This window comes from Pelobates fuscus, chromosome 1 (assembly GCF_036172605.1).
Source record: "Pelobates fuscus isolate aPelFus1 chromosome 1, aPelFus1.pri, whole genome shotgun sequence".
Taxonomy (NCBI): Eukaryota; Metazoa; Chordata; class Amphibia; order Anura; family Pelobatidae; genus Pelobates; species Pelobates fuscus.
Genome location: NC_086317.1, coordinates 486,762,341 through 486,784,611, shown reverse-complemented (window position 1 = coordinate 486,784,611; position 22,271 = coordinate 486,762,341). Strand labels below are relative to the sequence as shown.

General features: G+C 42.5%; 1 protein-coding gene across 6 annotated transcripts in view; it reads left to right on the top strand.

Annotated features, from left to right (window-relative positions):
- ARAP1 (ArfGAP with RhoGAP domain, ankyrin repeat and PH domain 1) overlaps positions 1-22,271 on the top strand; it is a 304,736-nt gene that overhangs the window by 75,105 nt on the left and 207,360 nt on the right. For 5 of the 6 annotated variants that reach the window (XM_063432703.1, XM_063432716.1, XM_063432693.1 and 2 more), the window contains exon 2: positions 5,394-6,134. The exons of the other annotated variant lie outside the window; for it this stretch is intronic. In XM_063432703.1, coding sequence (XP_063288773.1) covers positions 5,443-6,134 — 692 coding nt within the window. In that variant the 5' untranslated portion in view covers positions 5,394-5,442. The remainder of the gene's footprint in view (positions 1-5,393; positions 6,135-22,271) is intronic. 6 annotated transcript variants of the gene reach the window in all.

Genomic DNA, 22,271 nt, shown 5'->3' with positions numbered 1-22,271 from the left:
TCACAGTAGAACTATAGGACAGAGTGCCGTGGATGTCCTATCACCGCTGTCCAAGTAGAACTATAGGACAGAGTGCCGTGGATGTCCTATCACCGCTGTCCAAGTTGAACTATAGGACAGAGTGCCGTGGATGCCCTATCACCGCTGTCCAAGTAGAACTATAGGACAGAGTGCCGTGGATGCCCTATCACCGCTGTCCAAGTAGAACTATAGGACAGAGTGCCGTGGATGCCCTATCACCGCTGTCCAAGTAGAACTATAGGACAGAGTGCCGTGGATGCCCTATCACCGCTGTCCAAGTAAAACTATAGGACAGAGTGCCGTGGATGTCCTATCACCGCTGTCCAAGTAGAAATATAGGACCGAGTGCCGTGGATGCCCTATCACCGCTGTCCACGTAGAACTATAGGACAGAGTGCCGTGGATGTCCTATCATCGCTGTCCAAGTAGAAATATAGGACAGAGTGCCGTGGATGGCCTATCACCGCTGTCCAATTAGAACTATAGGACAGAGTGCCGTGGATGGCCTATCACCGCTGTCCAAGTAGAACTATAGGACAGAGTGCCGTGGATGCCCTATCACCGCTGTCCAAGTAGAACTATAGGACAGAGTGCCGTGGATGTCTTATCATCGCTGTCCAAGTAGAACTATAGGACAGAGTGCCGTGGATGTCCTATCATCGCTGTCCAAGTAGAACTATAGGACAGAGTGCCGTGGATGGCCTATCACCGCTGTCCAAGTAGAACTATAGGACAGAGTGCCGTGGATGTCCTATCACCGCTGTCCAAGTATAAATATAGGACAGAGTGCCGTGGATGCCCTATCACCGCTGTCCACGTAGAAATATAGGACAGAGTGCCGTGGATGCCCTATCACCGCTGTCCAAGTAGAACTATAGGACAGAGTGCCGTGGATGTCCTATCACCGCTGTCCAAGTAGAACTATAGGACAGAGTGCCGTGGATGTCCTATCATCGCTGTCCAAGTAGAAATATAGGACAGAGTGCCGTGGATGCCCTATCACCACTGTCCACATAGAACTATAGGACAGAGTGCCGTGGATGTCTTATCATCGCTGTCCAAGTAGAACTATAGGACAGAGTGCCGTGGATGTCCTATCATCGCTGTCCAAGTAGAACTATAGGACAGAGTGCCGTGGATGTCCTATCACCGCTGTCCAAGTAGAACTATAGGACAGAGTGCCGTGGATGTCCTATCACCGCTATAGGACAGAGTGCCGTGGATGGCCTATCACCGCTATAGGACAGAGTGCCGTGGATGCGCTGGGGAGTGAACCTCTGGGTTCAATTTTTTTTAAATAGTTTAATGAAGTACAGCGGCACTCGGGAGAGGACATTTAATATGTACACAAATAATCCCAATCTATATAAAGAAAGGGAGATATTATCAGAAAACCTTCGTACTCCGTGTCAGAGAAGTCACAATATGGTTTTGTCTCAGGAGAGCATTTGTTGAAGACTCTGTATATTTCCTAGGTATACACTTTTATTCCATCACCAGTTTGCTGGACCTGTCCTCCTGAGTTGGGGTGGAGGGATGTTGAAATACCAGTTAAATTAGGGGCAATACATTCATGATGTGACATGTAAGTTCTCTGATTGCTATTCCCTAAACTGACAGTAGGTGGCAGCAGAACAGCTCCTTAATCCCGGCACTGAAAGCTAATAGCTTGATACATGGTGAATGAAAGTGGCTGTTATTTGTGCATTAATCCAGCTTTCTCTATAAGGGCCTGTCTACCAGTAGCGGCAGAGTTCATTGCGAAGTTCAGAGAGCTGTCCGATTTACTATAAAGTAAAGATGAAAGTTTATGCAGAGCGGCAAGGTTTAGTGTTGATTCCTACAGCCTCCTTCAGCTCCTATCTGTTTTGGAATGTTTCCTATGAGATCGGTCTTCACCAAGAGAAATCCCTACTTAATAGGGCTCAAGTCGTGACTTAGACTTTGCCAATTAAGAACAATCCACTCTGTGACTTTATTACTCTCCGTGGAAGCTGTGTCAGTGAGGTACAATTAGTGTCTGCAAGGTTAGTAGCCTTCCAATGTCAGGAATTTAATTGTATCTAATAACCCATTTCTACAGATTTCATAGTCCATCGTGGGGCTGCTCTCTGAAGTTACATCACCGGTACAGATACATGAGTTTGTTCCAATGGAAACCATACATTCATAATCTAATGCAGTGTTTCACTGAGTAACATTATCACACCTTCTTCTTTCCACCATTATCTGCCCATAAGATTTTGTTTCAGAACATGTTGGTCATTCTAGTCATTCTATAACCCAGCTATTTCGCCAGTGGTTTGTATATGGTGGTAAATCCTCTTGGTTGATAGGACTCTCTCAGTGGTTCCGTTTGACCACTCAATGCTTACGTTCAATCTTTGTTTTTTCCACCGTGTTGGTCTTCCATAGTCAACATGTTTTTTGCTGTTCTCAACAGTAGGTTCCTGCTTTGTATGACAATTACTTTTAAACTCTAGTTTTCTGTAACATGTTGTTTTTTTTTTTTTTTAACTGAAATTTCTGTGTTTTCTCCATCAAGCATTAATCTTCTATTTTATTCTTCCCGGTCCTAAGTCAGTGATGCTACTATAAGATGCACTCTCCAGGCTAGCCGACTTCGACGGCTCTCTCACTCCTTGTATCCTGTGAATTGCTAAATCCTGACACTTTTATTCTGGAAACGACTGATATTTGGAGTGTTGGATTAAGGTTTTACATGGGGTCTGGAGATGAAAACTTTGAGACTAATGAGATAACTGAATTTCCATTTTCATTAGTTTCACGGGGGTTTTATCCCAACTTACAGAGAATGGGAATCCCACAAATAGAGGTCATAATATAGACATAATAGCGGACCTTACTTCATGTTAATAAAGATAAAGACAAAGCCAGATATAGAAATACGGAATACTTAAAGTTAAATACAAGTTGAGGTCAATATCCGAATAGGAAGAGAGACTTACCATAAGCACTAAAAGTGTATCAAGACAGAAACCAAGATAGGGCACTGAATAAGGGCCAAAACAATAATTATATAGGCTTACATATGTTCTGATTGGTCCACATTATCTGTGCTACTCCAAAAAGAATGAAAAAGGTGATGCCTAGATGACGCGGTCACATTAAGGGCGAATATGACCTTTTGCGAATATAACTTATATGGTGACACAGCTTTCATTATATAACAAAATAAGCGATCAGGGAGAAGAGGCCAGGTTCCTGCTGGAAGATATTGATTTAAAGGACCACTATAGTGCCAGGAAAACATACTAGTTTTCCTGGCACTATGGTGCCCTGAGGGTGCCCCCACCCTCAGGGTCACACTCCCGCCGGCTGGATGGAGAGGAAGGGGTTAAACACTTACCTTTCTCTAGCGCCGGGCTCCCTCGGTGCTGGAGACTCTCCTCCTCCTTTCCCCGTCATCGACTGAATGTGCATGCGCTGCAAGAGCCGCGCGCGCATTCAGCCAGTCCATAGGAAAGCATTCTCCATGCTTTCCTATGGACAATGGCGTCTTCTCAATGTGAAAATCACAGTGAGAATCGCGGAAGCGCCTCTAGCGGCTGTCAATGAGACAGCTACTAGAGACTGGATTAACCCTAAAGTAAGCATAGCAGTTTCTGTGAAACTGCTATGTTTACAGCAGAAAGGGTTAATCCTAGCTGGACCAGGCACCCTGACCACTTCATTAAGCTGAAGTGGTCTGGGTGCCTATAGTGGTCCTTTAATTGGACAAACTAGGCAGAAATTGATCTGTATTTTTGTATCCGCATTTTTTAGAAATGGAGCATGTTACTGGCAAGCCGTCACACAGTGAACCCTCAGACATAGAATGATACATTGTTCATGCCCATATATGAGCTGTAATTTTACAATAAACTCACTAATTCAACAAATGTGGCGGCTGACAAAAAATGATTTCACCAAAATGACAGCAAATTATTTAAAGGGGCTCAGTCACCCCTGATCCAAAACAGAATTTCATAAAGATAAACTTTTTAAGGAATTCTCACATTTTAATGAAATTAACGCAGTCAAAAGATATTAAAGATACAGTAAGACAAAATAGAGAATATTTGACTTATTTTTCTTAACCTTGGCAAATGGCAGAGCTACCTTTTAGTCAATTAATAGGCTCTGTCTATGGAGAATCTCACGGGGTCCTCCATAGTCCTCAGGGTTCTACTCTCGTGCATGCGCCAGAGTACATGGTTATGGTCTGCCATAACGGGTTCAAGGATTCCCAAGCCTTGTGGAAGTGAATCTCAGAAATGTCCTTGCGGCCATGTTTACAAAGAGCAATATATGGGGGAAAAATATAAAGGAGTATATGAGAATGAGACATATAATTATATTGCTGAATGCAATAACTGGGTTGTAGAAAATGACAGGATGTATATTTTATGACTATATAATTAGTAAGATTGTTTATATTTGGATGGGGTACAGAATAGATCAGTATAAAAACACAAAATAAGCTAAAATAAAATTTCTGTACATATGTTTTGGGCGCGGTTTCCCCTACCCTTTCTGTATGTTCTAGGGGTAGCAGAGCAAGGGATATAATTTGTGGAAGATATGATCTAATAATACGCATGATTAATTGACTGACACACACTCACTCTCTCTCTCTCTCTCACTCACTCTCTATAATATTTGCCTTGTAACTGCTTTATTTGGTGTGATTTCTTTCTATGTTGTATGTTGGTTTAAGTTGCATGAAATTCCCTTTTTACTTTTTGGAACAGATAGCTAGACATGGGTGAGTTTTCAGTTCCAATCCTCCCAGCCCCTTCACAAAACGCCCTGTAGCTACCCTAGTTATCTGCTTTGCAAAACAATGGCCCCACTTGAAAAATCAGTACAAACCAGCATTTCATTCAGAATCATTAAAGATGCGTGTCTGATTTGACTGATTAAGATTGAGTTTATATATATTTCCTATAAAATAAGGTTTATTTGTTAGAGGAAATTACAACAAATGTCCTTTAAGTCACCTTTTTACCAGCACCAAGACTCGCTCTGTGCCGCTGGCTACTCATCCTCCTGTGATGTCTTCCTGCAGGTTGTCGTCTCGTCCAATTCAACGCGTCTCATTGTGAAGCAGAAAACCCAGTGATAATCCCCATTTTAGAACGTTTAATGGTTGTAGCAGCGGAAACCTTCTGTAGTGGCTGTCATGTCCTGTACCATCTTTAATGACATCTTATTAAGCTCCTTACAACCTCACAGTGTTGGTGTGTAGGGATAGCCGTTTTCATGTACATTGGAATAGATCAATCAAGAAGAAACTTTAAAATATATTCAATATGATGTTATTTTTATTGACAATTTCTAACCCACTACTTGCTTATTTTTTTTTGCAGAGTCAAAAGAGTTACTGGGATGAAGTGAACAACTACAGGGTTGGTCAACATGTCTGATGGACTTTTTATCCCTGTGTCCGAGTGGCTCCAAAGCCTTAAACTTGAGCAGTACACAGACGTCTTTGAAAATAATGGTTTCCATGTAGTGTCTGACCTAAGGATATTGAGTGATGAAGCCCTAATTACGATTGGTGTTCACCTACCAGGGCATCGCAGACGCATCCTGGCATTTCTCCAAAAGACTGTTTCACAAGACCTCTCTCCGGAGAGTACAATGGATAAGCCCGTAGCAATGAAGCGTAACATATTTAGGAAACCTGCTCCCAGTGATCAAGAGTTGTCTTCACCTTCTTTGGCAATTATTACACCCAGTGTACAGACTGTCCCTGCCTGCTCCCCACCGCCTATTCCTCCAAGGACGGGATGTGAGCCTCCTATAAAATTTTCTTTAAATCGACTATTGTCTCCAATCGGTCTGTCTGAATCTGTGACTTTAGAAGAAACTTCCAGTCTTGAAGCTACCTATCCAATAATTAGCCAAATCCAGGCCTCTCCACCATCTGGAGCTAGCCCAGTAGATGGGCAAAACCTTGAAAATAAGACCTCAGATTTGGTTATCCCACCCTTGCCGGCTAAACGTCATAAGATAGAGAATAAAAGTGCCAGCAACACTCATCCTCCTCTACCTCCGAGAGCTCCTTTGGTACCTCCAAGAACCATCCTACCATTACCGCCAAAGGGGTAAGTTGTCTCTTAAGATTTAATGTTTATGTAGCAATGCACAGTGTCAGTGCCAGTGACATAGAATCGGGGTGAATATGGGACAACATAATGGAAAAGATGTTCAAATTGTAAAACAAAAAGATTTAGAAATGTAATTATATAGTAAACAAATCACTGTCTGAAGAGCTTCTATGTCTGCATAGTCCTTCGCTATCCTATGTGTACCTGTTCGCTTATCACCCTTTGGAGTGTGAATGACCCAGAGGTAACGGATAACACTTAACAAGGGATAAGTCACTGATAATGCAGGACAGTCAGCTAGGCCATTTAGCTGCACATAAAGCCAATGTTGGGGTTCCACTTGTCTTGTAATGTCATTGATGGGGTACAGTTCATTGTCCTTGATGGGTCAGCAGTACATATGAAGCCCATGTGTGACATGCATGTTATGTGTCTCTTTTTGTGCTGAGTGACCTATTTTAAGGCACACTGAAAGACTCTCTCCTTAAAAGAACACGCTAAGCTCCGTATCCACTACAGCCTGCTGTAGTGGTGATGGTGCCAGGGGTGGTACAAAGCACGACATGGCTGATCTCCGTTTACAGCCCTTGTAGAGGCTGCCATTGGTAGATCTCAGGTAAGTTGTGAAACTGTTAACAAATGGTTTGACTAATAACCTGGGAGAGCGCTACGGCCCTACACTAACCACATATTGACCCCCATAGGGTTTTTTTTAATTACTTTTATTTTTCAGTTTTAAATGAGGTAGCTAGCTTGCAAGTGCCTGCCTGCTACCACATAATTAACCCTTGCACTGCTAGGTTTTCTTTTTGCAGGCTGTAAATAGTATTTTTGAAATATGTGTTATCTGATATTACACATTTTTGCCCAGATTTGAATAATCTGCCTCACGGAGAGAGAACAAGGCGCTGAGCGCTAACGTCACTCTGTTCTCTCCGTATGGCAAGACATACCATAGAGAATAAAGGGTTAGTGCAAGTGAGTGTCTGGCTGAGGGTGGAAAGACATGGCGGCAAACGAAGGAAGCTTCACATTGACCGCCTTAAAATAAATAATGGTTACTTTCAATACACATAACGCATTTCAAATACATCTTCTGCGTGTCCTCAAATCCGTGTGGCGGTAGAACAAATATGGAAGACAGGAGGAAAAACGGAATCTAGTATAGTATCATTGTTATTACTGTTATCTAATTCACCAGTTACCACTTACAATTTAGTGGAGCTAATGATCCGCCCCAGATGTGTGCGCCGCCGCCTGGGCAGCCCTGAAAATGTCCATCCAGGCTTTTCCTACAATGTTTGTAGGTTCTCGGTGTACAAACATTAGATGTACAAACAAGGTCTGACCCAGGTGTTATCAGAAGACACGACAATGTATAATAGGACATTCTGAAAACCTTGATAAAGATGAAACCTGAAGATAGCTATTGACTCCTATAATCTGAGATCGTGATCGTGAAGCCCAGCTTTGCCATACATTGCATGGATTATTATTTTATTATTTATATAGCGCCAACAAATTCCGTAGCGCTGTACAATGGGTGGACTAACAGACACATAATTGAGATCAGACCACTGGACGTACAGGAACAGAGGGGGTTGAGGGCCCTGCTCAATGAGCTTACATGCTAGAGGGAGTGGGGTATAGTGACACAAAGGGTTAAAGTAGGGGGATTAAATAGTTTGTTAGAGAAGGGTTTATTGAGTGCTTGGTAGGTCATTTTTGACAGTTGCAGGAAAGCAGTCATGGGGTGGGGGATGAGAAGCCTGCTGACAGTTTAATTGATACGCTTTAATGAAGAAGTGAGTTTTCAAAGATTTTTTGAAGGAATGGAGGCTGGGTGAACGTCTGATTGAGGAGGGAAGGGAGTTCCACAGAATAGGTGCAGCCCTAGATAAATCTTGAAGGCGAGTGTCAGAGGTGGGGATCCGGGCAAAGGATAGGCGTAGGTCTTGGGATGAGCGCAGGGGTCTCGATGGGACATACTTGTGTATGAGGGAGGATAGGTATGTTGGAGCAGCATTATGTAGGGATTTGTAAGCAAGCGCCAGAATTTTGAATTGTGCCCTATATCTAACTGGAAGCCAATGCAGGGACTGACAGAGCGTGGAGGCGTGGGAGGTGCGACTGGACAGGAAAATAAGCCTCGCAGCTGCGTTCATTATAGATTGCAGCGGTGCAAGCTGGGAACATGTAAGACCGGTCAGAAGGGGATTGCAGTAGTCGAGGCGAGAGAGAACAACAGCATGAACTTAGCCGCGTCCGGCGTTAGATATGGGCGGATGCGCGCTATGTTCTTGAGTTGGAAGCGACCGGATTTGACTATCGATTGGACATGGGGAGTAAAAGAGAGGTCAGAATCGAAAAGATCCCCTAGGCAGCGAACCTGCGAGGTAGAGGTGATAGTAGCGCCGTTGACTTGGATGGAGACAACAGGATAGGCCATTAACAAATAACAGATAAAATAGAAAGGTGAACAGCGCTAATAATCAGAAAATATAAATACGTTTAGTGAAATACTGGCCAACGAAGTAGCTTAAAAAAAGGAACAGAAATACAATAATGGTACAGTATGTATGAACAATATAACTAGACAAAATAGAGGTGTTGTATTCACACTCACACTTTTAAAGAGCTATATCAGCTCGGTGTTAAAAGCCTGGACGGAATAATCCCCGTCTATGGATTTCTTGGAGTTCAGGACCGTTGATGGACTTATAGGTGTAGATGTTCGTTATATGTAAAACAGAAATAGAATGCACCATATGGTATAGTATGTAAATGTAAAGTGATATAGTAAAGTGGATAATCCTACTTACATATACTAGAGCAAGGACCTGCTCTAGTTTGAAGAGTTTCAGGTGGAACAATCCCCACCTTGGGATATAATGGACCCAGGTATAGCAGCAAAGCGATGATAAATAGGAAGGAGGACAAAAGAGATGACTGGATATGTTTAAAAATATATATACTTCATTACAAATTAGTAAAAAGTGAATAGAAAACTATAAAACCAGTCCTGTTTAAAAAGTCCAAAATTCTTCCTCAATTGACGTGTTTCGACGAAGGTTTTTCAAAAGTGAATGCTTGCTGCTTGGGGTCCTCGGGTTTAAATACCTTCTCTGATGATGGAAATCGATTCCGCTGTGTATACTTCGTCATTTCAGGTTTCGTCAAAGTGGCATAGGTGGAAGTCCTCCGGACGCCATTTTGAGTGTGGGCAATTTGTGGGAAAGTTCGAAGTAAGGACCAGAGATATGAAGGTACATAATAATAGATCGGATCAGATAATCTTTTTTTGCATTAACAAATAACGCAGTCTGCCAACAGAGGGCAGCAAAGAACACTTTCCCAGAAATGGCCCCTCTTTCGCTGTCAGTTTATACTTTGCCAATCTGTTTTGTAGAGACTCCTTTTTTTTTTTTGCTGCTTTGCACGAAGGCCTCCAGGGGACATCAGATACCTTCACATCATTTAATCATACTATATATATTATCGAACCTCCATTGTGTGACTGCAAATATTATGCGTATTGTAAAGCACCTCGCTTGCCATCCCTATATATAACATATATCCCACTTTAACCATTTCCGTGCCAGACAGCTAGGCTTGTCCGATTTAATAACCTCTCTAGAATCCTGAGCTCACACTCACGCACTCCCAAAGACCCACTGGCCAGGTGAGGACACCGACTCCATGTTGGATGTGGGCAGATCACCACTTACTTGCCCTCTCATTACCAGGAATTCTCATACATAGATGGTAAGCTTCTTGGAGCAGGGTCTTCTTCTCCTGTGTTGGCAGTATATAAATGATAACATTAATAATACAGATATTTGGGTCATGGAATCTAAAGAAAGCGTACCCGATTCCTTTCATTTTAGTTACTCTTTGTTTTAGGAGAAGTACATGTTAATTTTTAGAGAACTAGTTTTTGTAGAGTAATCTTTTTGTTTTAGACAGGTCAGCGTGTTGTAAATATATCCTCACATGTTCAGACGATGATGCGATTATCAAAAAACGCTTTATTTTTGCATATTTGGGAATTTTCATAGTATTTTTGTTGGAAATGCTATTTATGTAAGAAACCCTGCCCTGCCTGAGAGCAACCATTCAAAGCGGTACCGTCAGGCCGAACTTACCTTTTCCCAATCACTTCCTCTTCTTTTCCTCTCTCAGAATCTGTTCTCCTTTAGTTTTCGTTAAAACATAAGATAAAGTAGGGACTACTTTGTATTATGTGTTTTTCCTACGCTTGACATTCTTTAACACAAGGAGGAGCTTAAAGGGACACTATAGTCACCAGAGCAACTGCAGCTTATTGAATTTGTTCTGGTGAGTAGAATCATTCCCTTCAGGCTTTTTGCTGTAAACACTGTCTTTTCAGAGAAAATGCAGTGTTTACATTACAGCCTAGTGATAACTTCAGTGGCCACTCCTCAGATGGCTGTTAGAGATCCTTCCTGGGTCATGGCTGCCTAAAATGCATCCAAACATTCAGTGTCTCCTCCCTCTGCATGCAGACACAGAACTTTCCTCATAGAGATACATTGATTCAATTCATCTCAATGAGGAGATGCTGATTGGCCAGGGCTGGGTTTGAATCATGCTGGCTCTGCCCCTGATCTGCCTCTTTGTCAGTCTCAGTCAATCCTATGGGGAAGCACTGTGATTGGCTCAGATCACCACTTCTGATGATGTCAGCAGACAGAAGGCCGGTCAGGGGCAGACAGGGGCAGAGCCAGAAGCTGCAGACTTACAAGTGAGATTTTACTATATTTAGGAAGGCAAATTCATGTCTAAATTTTGGACAATAGCAAATGGTCAAGTCTTCAACTGGACGTGTGTGAGAATTTCACAGTGCTAGCTAGTGGGCACAGGGTCTTCATCTGGCAACATTAGCGTCTAGGGCCTAAATCTGGGCAAGAAATTAACAGGTAAAATGGGTGAAATGGGGGGCCTAAGGGCATTTGGGGCTGATTGGGGATCAAATCAATTGTAGTGGAGCCGGGAAGAGAGTTAAAAAAACAGATGCGTCTATGAAAGTGCCGTTTTAAATCATGCAGGCTTGTAATCTACAAACTGAAATGACAAATGCGTACCAAGCCAAGGCCTTATTATTTTTAATTTAAATGTAACAAAAATAATTGAGTGTCCCTCTTATAATAATGTCAGTGTATTCTGGAGTAATGGAAGTGAGAATAATACAAATAGCACAATGAGCAATACTGGAGGTCACTCTGCTATACTGTGACACAGACACTAAAAGAAGTGGATGCAGGGAGCCGAGTGGACATTTTTAGCAGTGATCGTGCTCGATACAAGGTGATTCCCTGCTCCCAGGGCCGTAGGAGGAGATCAAGGGGTTAGAAAAACATTGACAGCCTTACTTGCTTAGGAAACCTACAGGTAAAACAAAACTATTTACAGGAGCGGTAATGGGGGAGGGTGCTGATAGAGGGACAAGACAATGCAATGGAAGAAAGTTTGGGGAGTGAAAAAGGAGGGGGTGGGGGGTATGAGGAAAATCATTTTAGAGATTTAGAGAAGGGAATGGTGGCTGTGGATGATTCTATTATCAGTGTGAATAAGAGGCTTCTAATGGAATCCCTGAAGAGTTGTCAGACAGAAACAGTTGCCCCAGAATATTCTTTTTTATAAGCTGAACTCACAGGGTGACTTAGGATCTATCAATGCGATTCAAATCTGTTCCGGTTTATTAAAAGGGTTTAAACGTAGAGATAAGTGTCATCTTTCTTCTTTGCATATTCTGAAAGTTCCGTTTTTTTTAACCTTCCCAAATATGTCTCATAACCAGTGCCGGCCCATCCTTTGGTCCAGATGGGTCCATGGCTCCAGGCGACACATAGAAAGGGGCGGCCCTGTACCTTGTCCTATGAAGAGGGGGCCCAGAAGTCTAATCTTCCTCTCCTGAATCTTCAGCCACATGAGCTTTGCCGCATGTTCCCGTGGCAACACTCTGGCATGCATTACGTGACATTGGACACACATGCTGTGCCACCAGCTAATCTAGTCTGTGTGTAGTCCACAGTCCACATTCTGGGTGTAGTGGTCACAGATGAGAGCCCAGGTGGGGCTAATAAGACTAATAATTCTAAAAAAACAAAACTGCTCACAGCCCCTATCCAACCCCACTACATAAACAACACTGATACTGCATCCACTACACACACATTGCATCCACTACACACACTACATGCACAACATTGATACTGCATCCACTAAAAACACACTCTGCAAATACTACATACACACATTGCATCCACTGCACACACTACATACACACACATTGCATCCACTACATTCACAACACTGATACTGCATTTACTACACACGCTCTGCAAATACTACACACACTCATTGCATCCACTACACAAACTACACACACTGCACCCACTACACACACACACTGCTTCCACTAGACACACACTCTGCAAATACTACACAAAGACACTGCATCCACTAGACACACTACATGCACAAAACTGATACTGCATCCACTACAGACATACTCTGCAAATACTACACACACAGCATCCACTACACATGCACACATTGCATCCACTACAGACCACATGCACAACACTGATACTGTATCCATTACACGCACGCACTCTGCAAATACTACACACACACACTGCATCCACTACACACACACATTGCATCCACTACACACACTACATGCACAACACTGATACTGCATCCACTACAGGCACGCACTCTGCAAATACTACACACACACACACTGCATCCACTACACACACACACACATTGCATCCACTACACACACTACATGCACAACACTGATACTGCATGCACTACAGGCATGCACTCTGCAAATACTACACACACACACACATTGCATCCACTACACACACACATTGCATCCACTACACACACACACACACACACTCTGCATCCACTACACACACACACACTCTGCATCCACTACACACACACACACTGCATCCCCTACACACACACACACACACACACACACACACACACACACACACACACACTGCATCCACTACACACACACACACATTGCATTCACTACACACACACAGACTGTATCCACTACAAACACAGACTGTATCCACTACACACACACACACTGCATCCACTACACACACACACATTGCATTCACTACACACACACAGACTGTATCCACTACACACACAGACTGTATCCAATAATGCTGTGCGAATATTTGATTCTGTGCCAAGATAGAAGTGACACAAAAACCTTTTTGATACCGCAAAATAAACCAATGTAAATAAAGAAAAACTGATAAATGCTAATTGATAATAATAAATGATCCTTCACACCAGAAAGAAAATTGGCAGAAAAGTACTGGTGTTACTGTTTCTCTAAATAACTTTTTGTTTTAACTATGAATCGAGCCCCGCTCGGTGTGTTCTAACTTTGTTGGGCTGATGGACAGAGGGGGAGCTTTCTTGGGTCACCACACACACAGAGTGACAGCGTTCTCTGCGTTGGGCTTTCCACTCCTTTCCTGCCTGGCAGGAAGCTGTGAGCCGAATGCTGTCGCTGTGCAATCGAGTACATTTTTATCTCACTCGTAAAGGGAAGTATCTTGCTGCTCTGGCCACAAATGTGACTATCTCGGTGAAGACTACAAAGCATGGATTTTATTACACCTGCTGGCTCGTCACTTGCCCTGCTTCCTGCAACCTGTGTATCAGGATAGGTCGCTCGGTGCATCTCGCTCACTGGGGTAATGGACCTCGAAAGAGTATCCAGTTTGGTAAGAGATCTTCCGACATGATTAAGGGATGATTAAGGGATTAATCAGCTGCCTCACTGCCTGATATTATCAAAGAAATCAAATGTAAAAGAGTGGGGCTCGGCTCAATTCTCTTCAATTCGGCTGGTTAATTTCCTTTGAGTCTTCTTTCCCCACTGTGAACTGAATTGAACAAAATGTTGACCTGTGTGGGTCCCAGCTATTTTTAAATGGCTGCAGCGAGATCGGTTTGAAAGTAGCTCAACTAAACTGCAACCAAATATCAGCAGGGAAAACACTTTGAGTAAGGCAAGAGTGGGGATTCTGTGGGTTTGGGGGTAGCATTATGATGAGTTAGGTTTAGGAGGGTTAGAGTTACGGGGATAATAAAACTTACTTGGATGACGAGAAATTTATTTAACATTCAGAAAATGTGGTTGTAGTTTGCATAGCGGAATCAACCAGATTAAAGGTTTGGTTTAAACTGTCTAATTTTGCCAAGTGAAAAAAGCTATTCTGTCCTGCTCTGCAGCAGTTAGTGTGTACATGGTTATTACAGTTACACTATAGGCACCCAAACCACGTCATCATACACTATAGGCACCCAAACCACGTCATCATACACTATAGGCACCCAAACCACGTCATCATACACTATAGGCACCCAAACCACGTCATCATACACTATAGGCACCCAAACCACGTCATCATACACTATAGGCACCCAAACCTCGTCATCATACACTATAGGCACCCAAACCACGTCATCATACACTATAGGCACCCAAACCACGTCATCATACACTATAGGCACCCAAACCACGTCATCATACACTATAGGCACCCAAACCACGTCATCATACACTATAGGCACCCAAACCACGTCATCATACACTATAGGCACCCAAACCACGTCATCATACAATATAGGCACCCAAACCACGTCATCATACACTATAGGCACCCAAACCACGTCATCATACACTATAGGCACCCAAACCACGTCATCATACACTATAGGCACCCAAACCTCGTCATCATACACTATAGGCACCCAAACCACGTCATCATACACTATAGGCACCCAAACCACGTCATCATACACTATAGGCACCCAAACCACGTCATCATACACTATAGGCACCCAAACCACGTCATCATACACTATAGGCACCCAAACCACGTCATCATACACTATAGGCACCCAAACCACGTCATCATACACTATAGGCACCCAAACCACGTCATCATACACTATAGGCACCCAAACCTCGTCATCATACACTATAGGCACCCAAACCACGTCATCATACACTATAGGCACCCAAACCACGTCATCATACACTATAGGCACCCAAACCACGTCATCATACACTATAGGCACCCAAACCACGTCATCATACACTATAGGCACCCAAACCACGTCATCAAATTGAAGTGATCTGGGTATACTGTCCCTATCCACTTAACCTTGCAGCTGAAAACATTGCAGCTTAAGAGAAACTTCAATGCTTTCAAGTTCAGACTACCTCTATTGACTGTCTTCCAGAGCCTGCTACTTCATGGAGTTCAACTCCGCTTTTTATGAAAATGTCCAGCGTCCTTAAAATCCCCATAACAAAGCATTGATTCAAGGTGTAATGTGCACGCCACACTCACCGCGCATGCACATTATGTTCCCCCTCGTCGGAGAAGGCGGAGACATAAGGTGAGGGTTATTAAACTCTTTCAGTGCTGTGTGGGGGGCAGATGGACACTGTTAACTGTTAGCAATACAAAGCTGTATTCTTAATACTATAGTGTTTGTTTAACAGGTAGTTAGTTATTTGTGGCAAAGAAATGTGAGACATTGCAGATTTTACGAAATTAAAAACAAAATGTGCGAAACATATATAAAAAAAACATAAAATAAAAAATACTATTGAGCACCTTGGACACATTAATGCTGAGAAAGTATGTTTTTGCACACTTCTCCCAGAATTCTTAGCTCAGCATGCAAATAAGCACAGACAGATGTTTTATTTATCGCTAAACCATCAGCATGGTGCTAGTTCTAGTCTAGGAGTCGAAGTGTTTGTCAATTTATAGCTAAATATTAAATAAATTACTGGCAGCCATATTTAAAGACTCTCGTAAAATGAGAGCAATTTGTTTTTTGAATTGCATGAGATGTTTTCACACGATTTACATCTAGTAGTAACGACCTTACTCTGCATTTACATCAGACTCCTTAAAAGATTTATTTAATTTACTCCTATATTTGCTCACAATTTACACAGGAGTCATTTGGATAATCTGTCCATGTTGTTGGCTTGGCTGGTGTGAGAAGGTCCTGGGCACCATCTTACCTTTAAAGGGATACAATAGGCATCAAAATACATTCAAGGAGTGAGTGTGTGAAAAAGTATAGCTGCTCTAATACACCCGTGAGGGAATCCCTTTTCCCCTCACCTTTATTAAAACCAGACAAACAATTATCAAGATATAATCTTAATAAAAAGAGGGTGGAGCGCTTTGTGATATTTTGATGTAATAGTTGCCTATCCCTTTATATGAAGGATGAAGGCTCTGGTACACTTGCGATGAGTTTTGCACCGGGGCCCCATGGGTTGTGTGTACGCCACTGCTCTGGTATACTTGAATACATAAAAGGGGGATAAAACACAGAACAAATATACTAGTGCAGATGGTATACAGTTCGAGAGGACCATAAGTCCTCTCCTGTTCTTGTGTCTTATCCTGAGAGAGGATTTCGTGGGAAGAAGGTGGGGTGCCACCACAGCGCTTATATAGAGCCTTATCTTTCAGGCTCTGTAAATTGTGAGTTCCTCCATCTGTATATCAGTACCATCTGCACTAGTATATTTTTCTGTGTTTTATCCCCATTTTATGTATTCAAGTGTACCAGAGCCTTCATACTTGATATAAAGGAGTAAGCAACTATTACATCAAAATATCACTAAGCGCTCCACCCTCTTTTTATTAAGATTATCATATCATAACTTAATGAAGCTCCTAGATTTCAATCCAGAGTCTTCGGAGTGGACCTCTCTGGTAGGCTGAGAGCGTGAGCCTATCACTAGCTCCCCATTCAGAATAGTGACTGAAAAAGCTCCACCAGGTCGGAGGACTCCTGATTGTAGCGTTGGTAATTGAGAGGATGGAAGATTTTGTCAATGGTTTAATCCCTTAAGGTAAGACTGCGCCCAGGACCTTCTCGCATTATTATCTCTAATTTATTATTATCTCTAATTTATAAATCCTTCAACTATTCCTCTCCTCACCATAATTCCTTTTTATTAACAATCGCCTACACCATGCTCTTGGGAAGTCACAGAAAACACGCCTTTTTAGGAAAAATTACCATCCCCTTGGGTGACTCTTCTTTCATTTCCAAAAGCCGTCCTGAGTTCCCTCTCCTCCATAGCCAAACTCACTCTCTCTTATTCTCCCATATGCCATTTTCACACGTTTAATCATGTCTACTCCCCTCTCCTCCCCTCTAACACGCTGTTCTTCCTGGTGTTTGTCCTTTCATTTCACCCCTTACTCATCAATTGTTAGCTCATGTGAACAGGACCATCTTCACCTATGGTCAATATTAGTTTGTACTTGATTACTTGGCAAGTATCCCCATTCTATAATTGCTAATCCCAGAACTCAATGTCGGGCGTTGTATACATGCTAATAATAATATTATTAAATATTAAAGGAACACGGTGTGCCAAGAGCTAACAGGTACTTTCAGGGTTAAACTGTTCATTAACAAGGGAAGTACACGCACCATAACAACATCATTCCGATGAAGTTGTTGTTGTGCTGGATTGTTACATTAAACACTGGATCTATTACAAAATACATAAATAAAATAATGATTGTACTAAACTATATCTCAAAACGTGTTTCTTTAATAGCGCAGGAAACATGGCTGTTTCTTCCTGTGAAATTTATATTTCTTCTTTCTTTATCTAATCTCGCGCAGGAAGCTGCTTTACTCTAGCAGGCAATTAACAGAGCAAGAGTTGAGAAACTCTAAAGTGAACACAGTGTGCCGAGATAGGATTGTAAATTAAACCTTTTCATAAAGTGTGTAGGGAGATTTTGTGAGTCATACCTGGGGGGAGCTGCAGGTAAATGGCAGAGTATTGTACAGTGAGACGGCATGATCTATACACCAAAACTCTGTGCAGTGTCTCTGTTTATTAGACGCAGCCTGTATGTGATACTCTGTGCAGTGTCTCTGTTTATTAGACGCAGCCTGTATGTGATACTCTGTGCAGTGTCTCTGTTTATTAGACGCAGCCTGTATGTGATACTCTGTGCAGTGTCTCTGTTTATTAGACGCAGCCTGTTTGTGATACTCTGTGCAGTGTCTCTGTTTATTAGACGCAGCCTGTTTGTGATACTCTGTGCAGTGTCTCTGTTTATTAGACGCAGCCTGTATGTGAGAATCTGTGCAGTGTCTCTGTTTATTAGACGCAGCCTGTTTGTTATACTCTGGGCAGTGTCTCTGTTTATTAGACACAGCCTGTTTGTGATACTCTGTGCAGTGTCTCTGTTTATTAGACGCAGCCTGTTTGTGATACTCTGTGCAGTGTCTCTGTTTATTAGACGCAGCCTGTTTGTTATACTCTGTGCAGTGTATCCGTTTATTAGACGCAGCCTGTTTGTGATACTCTGTGCAGTGTCTCTGTTTATTAGACGCAGCCTGTTTGTGATACTCTGTGCAGTGTAACTGTTTATTAGACGCAGCCTGTTTGTGATACTCTGTGCAGTGTCTCTGTTTATTAGACGCAGCCTGTTTGTTATACTCTGTGCAGTGTATCCGTTTATTAGACGCAGCCTGTTTGTGATACTCTGTGCAGTGTCTCTGTTTATTAGACGCAGCCTGTTTGTTATACTCTGTGCAGTGTATCCGTTTATTAGACGCAGCCTGTTTGTGATACTCTGTGCAGTGTCTCTGTTTATTAGACGCAGCCTGTTTGTTATACTCTGTGCAGTGTCTCTGTTTATTAGAAGCAGCCTGTTTGTGATACTCTGTGCAGTGTCTCTGTTTATTAGAAGCAGCCTGTTTGTGATACTCTGTGCAGTGTCTCTGTTTATTAGACGCAGCCTGTTTGTGATACTCTGTGCAGTGTCTCTGTTTATTAGATGCAGCCTCTTTGTTATACTCTGTGCAGTGTATCCGTTTATTAGACGCAGCCTGTTTGTGATACTCTGTGCAGTGTCTCTGTTTATTAGACGCAGCCTGTTTGTGATACTCTGTGCAGTGTAACTGTTTATTAGACGCAGCCTGTTTGTGATACTCTGTGCAGTGTCTCTGTTTATTAGACGCAGCCTGTTTGTGATACTCTGTGCATTGTATCCGTTTATTAGACACAGCCTGTTTGTGAGACTCTGTGCAGTGTCTCTGTTTATTAGACGCAGCCTGTTTGTGAGACTCTGTGCAGTGTCTCTGTTTATTAGACGCAGCCTGTTTGTTATACACTGTTTATTAGACGTAGCCTGTTTGTGACACTCTGTGCTGTGTCTCTGTTTATTAGATTCAGCCTGTTTGTGATATTCTGTGCAGTCTCTGTTTATTAGACGCAGCCTGTTTGTTATACTCTGTGCAGTGTCTCTGTTTATTAGACACAGCCTGTTTGTGATACTCTGTGCAGTGTCTCTGTTTATTAGACGCAGCCTGTTTGTTATAATCTGTGCAGTGTCTGTTTATTAGATGCAGCCTGTTTGTGATACTCTATGCAGTGTCTCTGTTTATTAGACGCAGCCTGTTTGTTATACTCTGTGCAGTGTCTCCGTTTATGAGACACAGCCTGTTTGTGATACTCTGTGCAGTGTCTCTGTTTATTAGATGCAGCCTCTTTGTTATACTCTGTGCAGTGTATCCGTTTATTAGACGCAGCCTGTTTGTGATACTCTGTGCAGTGTCTCTGTTTATTAGACACAGCCTGTTTGTGATACTCTGTGCAGTGTTTCTGTTTATTAGACGCAGCCTGTTTGTGAGACTCTGTGCAGTGTCTCTGTTTATTAGACGCAGCCTGTTTGTGAGACTCTGTGCAGTGTCTCTGTTTATTAGACGCAGCCTGTTTGTGATACTCTGTGCAGTGTATCCGTTTATTAGACGCAGCCTGTTTGTGATACTCTGTGCAGTGTCTCTGTTTATTAGACGCAGCCTGTTTGTGATACGCTGTGCATTGTATCCGTTTATTAGACGCAGCCTGTTTGTGAGACTCTGTGCAGTGTCTCTGTTTATTAGACGCAGCCTGTTTGTGAGACTCTGTGCAGTGTCTCTGTTTATTAGACACAGCCTGTTTGTGATACTCTGTGCAGTGTATCCGTTTATTAGACGCAGCCTGTTTGTGATACTCTGTGCAGTGTCTCTGTTTATTAGACGCAGCCTGTTTTTGATACTCTGTGCAGTGTCTCTGTTTATTAGACGCAGACTGTTTGATACTCTGTGCAGTCTCTGTTTATTAGACACAGCCTGTTTGTGATACTCTGTGCAGTTTCTCTGTTTATTAGACGCAGACTGTTTGTGATACTCTGTGAAGTGTCTCTGTTTATTAGACGCAGCCTGTTTGTTATACTCTGTGCAGTGTCTCCGTTTATTAGACACAGCCTGTTTGTGATACTCTGTGCAGTGTCTCTGTTTATTAGACGCAGCCTGTTTGTGATACTCTGTGCAGTGTCTCTGTTTATTAGACGCAGCCTGTTTGTGATACTCCGTGCAGTGTCTCTGTTTATTAGACACAGCCTGTTTGTTATACTCTGTGCAGTGTATCCGTTTATTAGACGCAGCCTATTTGTGATACTCTGTGCAGTGTCTCTGTTTATTAGACGCAGCCTGTTTGTTATACTCTGTGCAGTGTCTGTTTATTATATGCATACTGTTTGTGATATTCTGTGCAGTGTCTCTGTTTATTAGACGCAGCCTGTTTGTTATACTCTGTGCAGTGTATCCGTTTATTAGACGCAGCCTATTTGTGATACTCTGTGCAGTGTCTCTGTTTATTAGACGCAGCCTGTTTGTGATACTCTGTGCAGTGTCTCTGTTTATTAGACGCAGTCTGTTTGTTATACACTGTTTATTAGACGTAGCCTGTTTGTGACACTCTGTGCAGTGTCTCTGTTTATTAGATTCAGCCTGTTTGTGATATTCTGTGCAGTCTCTATTTATTAGACACAGTCTGTTTGTGATACTCTGTGCAGTGTCTCTGTTTATTAGACACAGCCTGTTTGTGATACTCTGTGCAGTGTATCCGTTTATTAGACGCAGCCTGTTTGTTATACTCTGTGCAGTGTCTCTGTTTATTAGACGCAGCCTGTTTGTTATACACTGTTTATTAGACGTAGCCTGTTTGTTATACTCTGTGCAGTGTATCCGTTTATTAGACGCAGCCTGTTTGTGATACTCTGTGGAGTGTATCCGTTTATTAGACGCAGCCTGTTTGTGATACTCTGTGCAGTGTCTCTGTTTATTAGACGCAGCCTGTTTGTGATACTCTGTGCAGTGTATCCGTTTATTAGACGCAGCCTGTTTGTGATACTCTGTGCAGTGTCTCTGTTTATTAGACGCAGCCTTTTTGTGATACTCTGTGCAGTGTCTCTGTTTATTAGACACAGCCTGTTTGTTATACTCTGTGCAGTGTATCCGTTTATTAGACGCAGCCTGTTTGTGATACTCTGTGCAGTGTCTCTGTTTATTAGACGCAGACTGTTTGTGATACTCTGTGAAGTGTCTCTGTTTATTAGACGCAGCCTGTTTGTTATACTCTGTGCAGTGTCTCCGTTCATTAGACACAGCCTGTTTGTGATACTCTGTGCAGTGTCTCTGTTTATTAGACGCAGCCTGTTTGTGATACTCTGTGCAGTGTCTCTGTTTATTAGACACAGCCTGTTTGTGATACTCTGTGCAGTGTCTCTGTTTATTAGACGCAGCCTGTTTGTGATACTCTGTGCAGTGTCTCTGTTTATTAGACACAGCCTGTTTGTTATACTCTGTGCAGTGTATCCGTTTATTAGACGCAGCCTGTTTGTGATACTCTGTGCAGTGTCTCTGTTTATTAGACGCAGCCTGTTTGTGATACTCTGTGCAGTGTCTCTGTTTATTAGACACAGACTGTTTGTGATACTCTGTGCAGTGTCTCTTTTTATTAGACGCAGACTGTTTGATACTCTGTGCAGTCTCTGTTTATTAGACACAGCCTGTTTGTGATAATCTGTGCAGTGTCTCTGTTTATTAGACACAGCCTGTTTGTGATACTCTGTGCAGTGTCTCTGTTTATTAGACACAGCCTGTTTGTGACAATGTGCAGTGTCTCTCTTTATTAGACGCAGCTGGTTTTTGACACTCTGT